At 38.5% G+C, this 13,369-nt stretch overlaps 1 protein-coding gene across 3 annotated transcripts in view; it reads left to right on the forward strand.

Annotated features, from left to right (window-relative positions):
- Positions 1-27: 27 nt before the first annotated feature.
- PEX3 (peroxisomal biogenesis factor 3) overlaps positions 28-13,369 on the forward strand; it is a 37,313-nt gene continuing 23,971 nt past the window's right edge. For all 3 annotated transcript variants that reach the window (XM_070796292.1, XM_070796291.1, XM_019967526.2), the window contains exons 1-3: positions 28-294; positions 7,936-8,067; positions 12,907-12,988. In XM_070796292.1, coding sequence (XP_070652393.1) covers positions 222-294; positions 7,936-8,067; positions 12,907-12,988 — 287 coding nt within the window. In that variant the 5' untranslated portion in view covers positions 28-221. The remainder of the gene's footprint in view (positions 295-7,935; positions 8,068-12,906; positions 12,989-13,369) is intronic.

Genomic DNA, 13,369 nt, shown 5'->3' on the forward strand with positions numbered 1-13,369 from the left:
CTGCGGCTGCAACAGAAAAAGGCAACTGCTCAGCTATAGTCCACGCCCCCTTCCCGCTCCGGTGACAGTGTCTGCGGAAAGTCGCCTTTGTGATTTCTGGAGAGCACCGAGCGGGACGACGGCCGTCCAGCCGGGTCGTCCGTGCCAGGCGACAAAGAAAAGGTTTCCTGGTGGACCATCATCCCTTCCCTCTAAACAGCCCGCACCCCGGGGGCCTGAAAATGTTTAGATCTACGTGGAATTTTCTGAAACGTCACAAAAAGAAATGCATCTTCCTGGGCACGGTCCTCGGAGGTGGGTGACAGCGTTCTTGGCAAGGCGCATTGGAAGAAGGGGGTGGGAGAGGGGTGTCTGTCTTCAAAAATAGAGGCGGAGAAACCACAGCCCAGGATTCGATCAACCATGAGACGGGGAATGGGGTGCCAAACCTCCAAGGCTCTTTAAAGAAAGAAAGTGAAGTCACTCAGTCGTGTCCGATTCTTTGCGACCCCATGGACTGTAGCCTACCAGGCTCCTCCATCCATGGGAATTTTCCAGGCAAGAGTACTGGAGTGGGTTGCCATTTCCTTCTCCAAGGCTCTTTACATCTCTGCAATTGTGAAATGTGTGCCCTTTGCCCTGGCACTGCCCCTTACTCTGTTTTTCGCCTTTTTCTCACTGCCTTTGGGATAACCCACCTCAGTGTTTGGGCGGTGGGGGTGGTGGGGGGTTGTTTGTTTCTTGGGTTCTTTCTCTCTCTCTTATTTTTTTGTTTCAAGACACCGTTCTCTTACACATTTTTTTCTTATTCTCTTCTCTTGTTTTCCCATGAAATTCTTCTGTTTGCCACTCTCAGGACTTGATTTGGCATTCATCCTTCGCAAAAGTTTCACAATATTGGAGGAGAGTAAACTAAAGCTTGCACTTCGAGTCTTGTTTAAAATTATTTCGAATTTTTTGAACACAGCACAGTTGTACTGAAAGACTGTGCTAGAAGGTATATGCTAGAAACACAGATCAATATTTTAGCTCTGTTCCTGCTCTTTTAGAATACAAACTGTGTAGTAAACTAGGGAGTAAGAAAGTACTTGCAGGATGCTGGGCAAGCAGGATCTTCAAGACTGGGATGAACTCCCACCTAATTCACATAATTAAGTTACCCAGGCTGAGAGGAGATTTAGAAACAGATTAGATAACAATCTTGAGAGCCTTTTCCTCATAAAGTAATCATGTCCTAATGAGTGGAGACCTGAAGGGAAGAACAAAATGTCTTGGGTGATACAGGAGAAAGAAATGCAGGAATGAGAAGAGGGAATTTTTAGCATTGGGTTTTTTTGAGAAATATTGTCACTAACTACATACTTTGGTTACAAAAGTAGTCAAAGGCAAAAGCAGCAGTTTCCCAAAGAATTTGGTTATTTTTCTCTTACTATTGATTATATTTTATGGCTCCCAAACAATTTGAAATTGACAGTACTCTTAGTAATTCAGCTCTGTTGATTCTTGAAAATTTGAAACAGGCTTCTTGTTAATGAGGCAAGGTGAGTGTTTTCCTTTTCTCTGAGGTCTATCACAAATCAATAATGATCAAGTATAAATTTTTATGGCATTTGAAAAATTCTTTACAGATAAAAATATTTTTCAGCGTTTTTATCCACTGATATCTAATGTATATTTAAACTGTGCTGAAACTACTGAGTCCACTTTATTTGTAGAAGCTAACGATTTGTATGTGATGGAAGAAGTATAAATAGAATATTTTTGCCACGACTGAAGGAAAGAAAATAGTGTCTCTTTAGAACCTAAGAAAAAATAGCGTACTCCTTTAGATTTGTGGAATGACCTAACGGTGTATTAGAAATAATCATAAGGGAAGCAAAAAAGTACATTTAAGAGATATACATTCTTTTTTTTTTTTTTCCCAAAAATCTGTCGAGAGCTTTACAGGTACAGATTAAGAGGAAAGAGAAAGGCAAGGGTGAGGGGTGGGGGGAAAGTTCAGAGGAACAGGAAAAGAAAGTAATCCTAGTATTTTATAGCAAAAAGGGATGTCAGTTTAAAAGGAAAAAAAGAGTGGATGAGTGTGACTGGCATTTCTCTGAGCCTCATAGTCTTTCTTCTTCAAGGGATAGGTCTTATAATGTGGTACATATCAATCTAATTTAAGAAACATGTATCCCTTGCCAATAGTGTTGAAGGGCTTCCCTGGTAGCTCAGTCGGTAAAGATCTGCCTGCAATTCAGGAGATCTGGGTTTGATCCCTGGGTTAGGCAGATCCCCTGGAGAAGGAAATGGCAACCCACTCCAGTATTCTTGCCTGGAGAATCCCATGGACTGAGGAGCCTGGTGGACTGCAGTCCATGGGGTTGCAAGAGTTGGACATGATTTACTGACTAAACCACCACCATAGTGTTGAAAGTAATATGATTGGAAATACAAGATTCACAGAGATTTTTAATAGTAATAGCTACCATTTTGGGGGTACCCAGTGGGCCCTATATTAAGTTCTTCTGTTGAGTGGGGATGATGACAAGATAGCTATTGTTATCTGCATTCAAAAACATGGTAACCAGACTGCTAAGAATTTAAGAAACTCGCCAAGGATCCCAGAGTCCATAACCAGGAAGCTAGAACTCAAACCCCAGTGTGTTAGATCTAGAGCACTTTCTCTTTCTACACTGTACCATTCTGTCTTCATGAACTTATGGTCTGAGAGGAATGAAAACAAATGACTTAGTTTGTTCCAGCTGGTATAACAAAATACCACAGACTGGGTGGCTTATAATAACAAATTTATTTCTGACAGTTCTGGAGCCTGCAAGTCTAATATCAGGGGGCAAACCTGGCTTGGTGGGGGCCTGCTCCTGAGTTAGATCCTCACATGGCAGAAGGGTCTAGGGATCTCAGTGAAGTCCCTTTAATAAGAACATTAATCTCATTCTTGAGGGCTACACACCCATGCCCTAAGCACTTCCCAGAGACTCCATCCTCCCAACACCATGGAATAGGGCCTTAGAATTTCCGCAGATGAATGTAGAGGAGATACAAACATTCAAAGCATAGCAACAAGTGTGCAAAACAGTAAGAGCTGAAAAAATGCTATACATATAAAACTGGCAAATAGCATGTGCAGTTGGGGAAAAAAAATTAGGAAAAGGCTTCATGGAAGTGGCATATTTTGATAGACTTGCAAATTAGGTAAGATATCAATATTCCTGCCCAAGAAGCTTGTGCATCCAGTGGTGGGCGGGGCGGGGGGGGGCGCAGAAACCTCAGTTAAAAACTTTGAGTTATGGGCCTTCATAACTAGGAATTTGAATGACTGCTTTAGACAAAGTCATACGATTTGATCAGTTTTAAGACTAGAGCAGTGGTTCTCAACCTTTTTGGCCTGAGGTCTCCTTTACACTTTTAAAAATTAAGGACTCTAAAGAGCTCTATAAAATTTATGTCTAATAATAATTGTTTCCCTATTAAAAATTAAAACCAGAGTATTTTTGAAATAGTAATTATTTTAAAATGACAATAGTAAATCTATCACATATTAATGTAAATACTATTTTCAGAAAACAAGTGAGAAAAGTAGCATTGTTTTACATTTTTACGATCTCTTTACTGTCTGGCTTATATCTCTTTGCACATTTAGTCAGTTGCAATACTCACTGTCCTGTAGTCTTTAGAAAACTCCACTGTACACTCACTCATACAAGAATGAGAGTGAAAAAGGCAAAGAGCATTTGTGTTATTACAGAAATAATCTTTACTCACAGATGCCCTAGAAGGTTATTGTACACCTGCAGGAGTGCCCAAGCCACACTTTGAAAACCTCTGTGCTAGGTGACTCAGACAGTAAAGAATCCATCTGCAGTGCAGGAGACACAGATTTGATCCCTGGATTGGGAAGATGCCCTGGAGAAGGAAATGGCGACCCACCCCAGTATTCTTGCCTGGAAATCCCGTAGATAAGAGGAGCTTGGTGGGCTACAGTCCATGGGAACCCAAAGAGTCAGACACGCCTGAGCGAATAACACTTTCTCTTTTTTCTCTTTAATGCCAGCAAAAGTGTTGCAGAGAACAACCAAATTCATATGTATTCACTTGCTGATCTATAAAAATCTCAGAGCATTGATTTATAATTTATATCTTAATCCCTGTAATGTCTTGGTTTCTTTAGTTTTTCATTAATTCATCCATTCATTCAACAAACATTTGAATGAGAGTGACTAGCCTCACTTTTTCAACTCAGGTGATGCAGAGAAATAAGACTCATTTCTTGACTTTGAGGAACTCATGGTGCGTCCAGAAAGCAGAAATGGAAATAAACAAAAGTAGTGCGATCATCGTATCAGAGTACCATGGTAGAGGAGGGTCTGTGGGAGCATAGAGAGAGAGTCGTGTTCAGCAAGCCCCACTGAAGAATCAGCTGGAGTCACAGCTACAGAGGAGAAGGGAACGTGGGAAAGGGGATGTTCAGCACAAATATGTATTGAGCGTCAATTGTGTACCAGGAGAGTTCTCTACAGTCCATGGGATCACAAAGAGTCAGACACAACTGAGAGACTTTCACTTCACTTCATGATATAGAAAGACTAGAAGACATTTTGCTTTGCCATCCGTGTTCTGAAAGGAAACCTCAAAACATTTTACATTTATTTTTTGAGATATTTAATGAATTTTCATTATTTATAACTAAAGAAGAAATTTTAAAGCTCCTATAATCCAAATCTTTCATTTTTATGAAGAAATTTAAATCCAGAAAGATGGGACATGCTTCAAAGTTTCCTACCTCGTTGATGCCTCGACTATCGGTGTCTGATCTCTTTCAGACCAGAATTCAAGCAGCAAGTCAGGTGTATAGATCCTGAGCTCCATGTTTTAGGCAATGAATTCTCTGCCTTCATTCTTATTTCCCTAGGGAGACAAATCTGACCAACAAAACCCCAGAATTTATGAATTTTGAGAATGAGAAGCTGGATAAATTAGTCCTTGTGTAGAGACTTACTTCAATGCTAATTCAAGGGAAAGAATGGATTATAGAATTTTACGCTAACACTGCGTGCTAGTTTGCTAGGGCTGCCATAACAGAGTACCACATACTGAGTGGCTTAAGCAAGAGAAACTTATTGTCTCACAGCTCTGGAGGTCAGAATTTATTCCATCTAAGGGCTATAAGAGAAGGATCTGTTTCAGGCCCCTCTCCTTGGCTTGTAGATAACTCTCCCCTCCTGTGTCTTCATGTCATCTTCCCTGTACACATGTCTGTGTCCAGTGTTCCCCTTTTTATAAGAACAGTAGTCATACTGGATCAAGCCCATCTAATGACCTTTTAACTTGATTATGGCTACAAAGACCCTATCTCCACATAATGTCATTTCCTGAAATACTGGGGCTTCAACTTGTTAATTTGGCGTAGGACACTCTTCAATCCATAATAATTTATTCTTTTAGCTTTAGTAACCATATACTACAGTTACCGAATAGACAATACAGTTAGTTGAGCTTGAACAATACAGGTTTGAACTGTGCTAGACCTTTTATAGGGAGCTTCCCTGGTGGCTCAGCGGTAAAGAATCCTTCTGCAACGCAGGAGACACCGGTTCAGTCCTTGGGTCGGGAAGATCCCCTGGAGATGGAAATGGCAACCCACTCCGATATTCTTGCTCAAAAAATACCATGGACAGAGGAGCCTGGTGGGCTACGGTCCACGGGGTTGCAAAGTGTCAAACACAGCTGAAGTGAGGGAACATGCATGCACGCAAGCAGGCCACTTATATGCAGATTTTTTCAGTAAATACTGCAGCACTGCAGATCCTCAGCTGGTTGAATCCAAGGGTGCAGAACTGTGCAGTGGGCCCACTGTAAACTTGCATGCAGATTTTCCACGTCTGGAGGGAATGTTCTGCACTCCTAACCCTGGAGATGTTGAAAGGTCAACTGTAGTCCCTAAAGTACTTTTATCAGACACTCTTGAAAATTTAATAAAAGCAGTGGACCTTCTCCTCAGGAAAGCACATAGACCAATCAAATTTATTGTTACTCCAGAAAATTCTTAACTATTCAAGGGGTGTCGTTGCAGCATTTCATTTTACACTACTGTTGTTTGAGGAATAATAATTATGTTACACAAAATTTTTAGCCATCAGTCAAATAAAAGCAATTCACTGAGAAGTTGTTACGTGAGAGTTGCCTGTCAAACAGCTACTTTGTGAAACATAAATCAGTTTCTTCATTCCGTTAGTATTATGGCACTGCCATCAGTTTATTGAGGCTGGGTTATGAGAAGGGTAGCTCTGGAGCCGTATGTGAATTTTGATTTATTCTTTACAGATGAGTAAAATGCATTTATTTGCATACAAACAAAAGCAGTCACACTTTGTTTCTAATTATTTGTAGCGCATACTCTCACTGAACTATGACTTTTAAGATATATAACATATCAGTTCATCTGTATTGCTTACATTGGTGAAAATAGTTCAGGATATGTATTCACTTTGACGTTCCTAGAGGACTGTCTCTTCCCCACTGATGACAAACATCAAATCCATTTACTGAGCTCACATACAATCCTTATATTCTTCTTGTTGTATTGAAGGCTACAGACAGTTGGAGGTAGGTGAGGATTAGTTACTTCCTACAACCTTGTTGCCAAGTTATTATGAAACAAATTTGGCACACGTTAAAACATCTGTTAGCAAGCATAGATTAAAACAGTATATTACTTGGTCTGTAAATTCATTGAAATCCCAGTGTCCTTTATTGATGCAGCAATAGAACACACATAAAAGATTTACTGGAAGCAAATGCAACAATATTCTCAATGTAGGATTTTGTTGGCCTTTTGGTTAACTCTCTTGTCTAAGAATCCTTTGAACTATCTATTCCTAAAAGGTGAAGGATTTGCTAGGTTAGTGTATTCTTGTTCAAATGAATATTACTAAAATGTTTTAGCTAACCCAGTATCTTAAACATTTAATCTGTAAAAAGCCATTTCTGATATTTATTGTGCTTGGTAAAAGTTAGTTTAAGTACTTACACCTTGAAATGTGGCTTTTGACCAAATGCTAACTAACCATGCCAGAGTGTTCACTTTACCAGCCAGGACGTTTGATTGCCCACAGGGTATGACCAAAATGTGCCCATTTATGTTACACTGTCTATACTTATATGTGTTAAAGTAAATTACAGGCACACGACCCCACCTATATTTTTATACTGTTATAAGTTAGGTATTTCTGTACAGTCTTCCCCCTCCCTTTTTCGCCTAAGTTTCTAGTTCTCCATGTCTGCCTGACTACCTACCTTTCTTTTAGTCTTCCTTTAAAATTTTTTCTTATATTTTTAAAAATACTACATTTTGATTGAAGAAAATGTGGAAACCATAGAGAAGCAAGCAGAAGGAAAAAAAGTCACCCACTATCCCACTCTTCAGCAGTGATCATTGTTAGAAATTAAAATCCAACTGTTACATATATATCTACTTATATTAAAAAGCAAAACTTTCAGTATCTTATTTTATTGTCTAACAATATGACATGGATATTTCCTTGAGTCATGAACTATTTAGCAATGTGGTTTTTAATAGCTGTAAGATTCCATTGTATAGCTAGGCCATAATGCATTTAAACAATTCCCTTTTGTTGGACACTTAGAATATCTCCAGTTCACTATTAAAGGCATCGCCTGACTTTGTACACTTAATTCCTTTCTGTTTCTTCAGACTTCATCTTTATGTACCCATCTGCCATTGACTTTTAAAATGCCAATCTCCTTTTCTTTTTCTTTAGGTTGCAATTTTTATATAATTCTTTAATTTAGGTTTTTAAAAGTTGTGATTTTTAGCTTTTCACTAATATAAGCCCTATATTTGGAAAACTTGGGTTAAAAATACCATTTGGAATTTTTAATACTCTAATAAACTGGATTAGTATACTAACTTGTTTTTGAAAATAATTTTAGGAGTATATATCCTGGGAAAATATGGACAGAAGAAAATCAGAGAAATACAAGAAAGGGAGGCTGCAGAATACATTGCCCAGGCACGACGACAGTATCACTTTGAAAGCAACCAGAGGACTTGCAATATGACAGGTAAAACAGAGAAATATTTATACATGTGTAAAGTTGCTTGATGATTTATATTAATTTACATATCTCCAGGAGCAAAATTAGAGGAAAAGGCAAAAATGACAAATCTAGCAAGTGTTTACCTGATTTAACTGAAATACATCATTTAATGTGGATTTTAAAAATCAATGTAAATTAATAACGCAACATAAATGCTAGTTTATTCATTTTCTTTATTCATCCAGCAAATACTCAGTACTGGGGAAGCATAAGGTGAGCAATTGAAGAAAAAAAGACCTGGCATTCAGAGTTTATATGCTGAAGTGAAGTGAAGTCGCTCAGTCGTGTCCAGCTCTTTGCGACCCCATGGACTATAGCCTACAAGGCTCCTCTGTCCATGGACTTTTCCAGGCAAGAGTACTGGAATGGGTCGCCATTTCCTTCTCCAGGGGATCTTCCCAAGCCAGGGACTGAACCCGGGTCCCCTGCATTGCAGGCAGACGCTTTACCGTCTGAGCCACCAGGGAAGCCCGTTTATATGCTAGTGGGAGAAAATGATGATAAACACCAGGTAAATAGCTTTAACTGTTTATAAGGAGAATGAGCTGTGTGAGGGGTGGGGATGCTCTTTAAGGTAGGGCAACCAACAGAATCAGGCCTCTTTACCTCTAAGGAGAAATTAAGTGGGACAATGGAGAGAATGCCTGAGGTGGAAACAAGCTTGGCTATTCCCGTATTTGAGAAACAGCAGAAAGGCTGTGTAGCTAGAGTAGCATGAGTAATGGAAGAAGTGTGGTAGGAGATGAGGTTGCAGGAGTGCCCTGCTGCGCTCTGGCCATGTAGGCCACAGTCAAGACTCCCGTTTCTTACACTTACAGAGGCATCTGCAGAACTGTCCATCTAGCACAGTAGTATACATTCAACCAGTGTGAATCAGTGGTAATAATTTAATCTCCAGAGCTAGAAACCTCCTGGAAGGATGCTGTGACAAAATCAGCTGCCCATATTTGAAGAAGGCAAGGTGTTGTGATATATTTTTCTTAACTCCTTGAAGAATTAGTCTTCAAATCCATGTCAAACTTGTTTTTCTTTGTTTGTTGTTTAAAGTCTAATCCTTCCTTCTTTCAAGAACAACTAATTTAGAAAAAAATTATAAAGGTAGGTTCTTTTTGTTCAATTTTAAAAGTAGAATTTTTTTTTCAAGGTTGGAAGAACTTTATTTTTAGTTTAGTCTCATTTGACAGATAAAGAGACTGGAATTAAGAAGGTTAAGAGACACATTTAGTTGTGGCCATAGTATGGCTTTTAATGTTTGAAATAATAATACTTCAGTCTATAAAGAAAAAATTAATCATAAATGCTATATAAAATGGCAACTCAGATAAGGTACAGTAAGTAAGAGCACAGGTTCAAGGTGGAGGCAGTTCTGGTTCCATTCCTAGTTTTGCTTGTGATGTCTATGTGTCTTTGGGCAAATCTAAATGTAGTTCTTTCTCTATAAAATGATCATCATAAAACGCACTTCATAAATATTTTATGAGGAAGTGATGAGATAATTTATATAAACTGCTTGATATGTAATAAATGCTCGGTAACAAACAACTTTTTAAAAATTATGTATTTCTTTGAATCAGTATTTAGCTTTCAACATAGTGGTACTACCAAGGGCATTTTAATGAATTTTTAGAGAATAAGAACATTCCATTTTTCCTTTCCTTTTATTTTAAGGAAAAAAAAAAAATCTCATCTCTTGAATGAGAGATTCTTTAAATTCTGTAGTGCTTTATAATTTTCAGAAGTTTCACATACATAATTTCATATAATCCCATAATAACCCTCCCCCCCCCACCACTGTTATAATGTCCCTCCTCCTCTTCCCTCTCTCCACTGGTAATGACTAATTTAAGAATAGTTCATTTCTAGTTATTACTCAAATTTTTAAAAAGTGGAAAAAACTAACTTCTGGGGTCTGAAAATACATCTCAGCTTGATATGGACCCTTGTGTCAATTTAAGTGCTCTGAGCAGCACAGCTCAGATGCAGTTAGATGTACAGGAGACTGACTGGGAGGACACCCCTGCAGAATAAGAGGCGGGGAGCAGAAGCTACCAAGGAGAGCCTTCAGCCCCTGGTGCGGGTGTGATGCTGTGACTAGAATGGGCAAAGGAAGGAAGGTTGGGTAAGAAGAGACTCTGACAACAGCACAGTTCTGAGAAATCTTGACAGGCCAATCGGGAGTCCTGAAGCCGAAGAGTTCTGGTAGAGGAGTCCCTCAGAAGTGGGCCTGCTTTTGTATCCTCACTAAGTAACTGTCCCTGTCTGGGAGCAGTTTACATCCAGAGACATGGCAGCTAGAGCTCTCAGTCAGTTATGGCTCCTCCCAGCAGAAAATGTGTGGATAGCACATTTCCATGACCATCACACCCGTTAGATGAATAAATAGCTAATATAAGGCAGTTAAAACTAAAATATGGTGCTAAAAGCCAAAATATAGGTTCACTGAAAAAATTTCGAAATTAGCTTTCTGATGTATATTGATAATGGGGTTACAAATTGTATAAGTAATTTCTATTCTTTTGAGTAAGAGGTAATGAACATACTAGAAAAATTTAGTGCTTTTAGGTAAATATAATTAGTTTTTAACATAAGAAGCTGGTCCTAGTTTGAAAGATAGCATCTAGTGGAATGCCTCTGTACCCTGCCCATTGACTTTATCATGTTCATGATTTTTATTAAAGATTTGTAAAGAATGACCATGAAATTTACACATGACACAATGCTTGGATGTGTAACTAACACTACAAATGAAGTTTTGGAATACAAAATAGTCTAGTCCCATTTAAGTGATAGACTGGGATAAAAGAATTGTTCTGCATTAAAAGTCAATTGTACTGAGTCAGGATTATCCAAACTTGCTTAGAAGCAGGATGTATGAGAAAAGAGTGGGAATTCTAGGTGAGCATAAGCTTATTATGAACAGAGTAGGATATGACTTCTGGAAATATTAATTTACTCTTAGACTACACTAGTAAAGTCTGTTCGGCTCAAAGGTAGTTATATAACATGCTCTGTGGTAGTCAGAGCACAAGTCCATTTCTGCCTCTCACATGTTAAGGAGATACAAACTGGAATGTGTCAGAAGAAGCCAAATAAGTATAATATTAAAAAGCGCTAACAGTTACTGAGCACTTCCATGTGTAAAGAAGCAGTGTCCTAAATGCCTTTTATCCTTAACCCTTCCAGCAGTCCTGTGAGGTAGACCCACTGTCACCCTCAGTTCACAGATGAGGAAACTGAGGCACAGGGTTAAATGATTTGCTCAGGGTCGCACAGATTCAAGGCAGGTGAAGGGTTGTCCTGTGATTTGTGGTTGCACCAGGGGTGTTTATCATGGAGGCCGGATGGCTAAAACAGGACATAAAAGCTGTATTCAACTCAATACAGAAACATATTTGTTCAGTGTTAGTACAGATGCCTGGAAGACAAGAATAGCCTTGTCTTTAGTTGAATATGCTCAAGTGGGAAGTCAGGAGCTCTTATCTCTCCCGAGATAAGAGAATTACTGAAGAGATTTCTCTTAAATCATGTCATCATACCCCATACTCTTTAAAGTTTCCTACTAACTACATTTCCTAAATGTAGGACTCTAGCAGTGCTTTTTCTTGGTAGGATAAAATATCATGCTTAGGCTAGATATATATACCATGGACACTAAGAAACTACATTTTACATTGACTCTGAGCTCCTGCTATCGCTAGTGGTCTCAGTAGGTTAGGTGATTTAATCATGTGCCTTGAGGAAATATGCTGAAGCAACAGAGTGCAGCGCTGAAGTAAAGGATTAGAGTAGGTCAGAAGCTGAACTTCCTATAGAAAAAAAATTAACATGGATTTTATAATGTCCTGCCTAGTCAAGAAGTAAAAATCATACACTAAAGTTTTCCCTTTTAGAATATAGCATTTGTAATCTCTGATATTTTTTCATATTGTTATCATTGCTTCTTTAGTGTTAGACATTCACTTTAAATTTATGTGTTTACACTTCTACAACATGTTGGTATTTAGAGTTACAGGCAGTAGCCATTGTCAAAACCAAAACTACATCTCAGCAGTTCTGAGTTTCTATTAATAGCCTGATGCGCTTTTGTCTAGGTTATAGCAAATGCCTACGCTTTGTGGTGGTGGTTGGTGGTTTAGTCGCTAAGTCATGTCCGACTCTTGTGACCCCATGGACTGACTGTAGCCCACCAGTCTCCTCTGTCCATGGGATTTTCCAGGTAAGAATACTGGAGTGGGTTGACATTTCCTTCTGCAGGGGATCTTCCTGACCCAGGGATCGAACTCAGGTCACCTGCATTGCAAGCACTCTCCTGCATTGCAGGCAGATTCTTTACCAACTGAGCCACCAGGGAAGCCCACTGTGTGTAGTAATTTTAATAACTAAATGTTTTCTAAAATTAGAAATGTGAAGCAAAAGGTACAGCTAAAGATAAAAGATCATTTTATTAAATCAGAAATAAACTTTTTTTTAAAAATCTGCAAAAATAAAGAATTATCCATAGTCCATAGGTTAAAGACCAACACTGTTAAGATTTGGGAATTAATTCTTCCCATTTTTTCTTCTATATGTAATTGTGATCATAATAGGTATATGCATAATTTTGCTTTGTGTGAGCAGGTAAGTGATTTATTAGTATGTAACTAGTTTTTATTATTAAAAATTTATTTGAAAACTCCAGCCTTCACCTTCCCTTCTGACACTCATTATTTGCTAGCTCTGTCATGTAGCCCAAAACAATGTGCATTTCTCGGTGAAGGCAGTCCTGTCACTCATGAACTTTCTAATTTTCTGTTTGTATTACAGTGCTGTCCATGCTCCCAACACTGAGAGAGGCCTTGATGCAGCAACTCAACTCTGAGAGCCTTACAGCTCTGCTGAAAACCAGGTAAACTCAAGTTATAGCAATTCTTTATGCAGCACGCTGAGAGTTTATAGACTGTATCTGAAATACTTTTCAAAAGTCTTTAATTTCCTTATTTTTCTAATTAAAGCTTAAGATAAATAGACACACTTATAAAAAAATATTTACTAACAATATCATTGAATTCATATTTCGTGCATTTGTTTATGCTCTACCTTGATGTGCAAAGTATTTAGGGTGACAGTATTTGTATGTGTTCTGGTTTTCATGTGAAGAGGTTTTCTGTCACTTGGACATTTATTCAGAAATATAATTTTGAGTACTTATTGAATGTGTTGCTGAACCAGATGTTGTGAAGCTGCTAGTTATATTAAATCTGTGTCTCTTAAAGTGTTTACGGCGTAA

The sequence above is a fragment of the Bos indicus genome, chromosome 9 (genome assembly GCF_029378745.1).
Source record: "Bos indicus isolate NIAB-ARS_2022 breed Sahiwal x Tharparkar chromosome 9, NIAB-ARS_B.indTharparkar_mat_pri_1.0, whole genome shotgun sequence".
Classification (NCBI taxonomy): Eukaryota; Metazoa; Chordata; class Mammalia; order Artiodactyla; family Bovidae; genus Bos; species Bos indicus.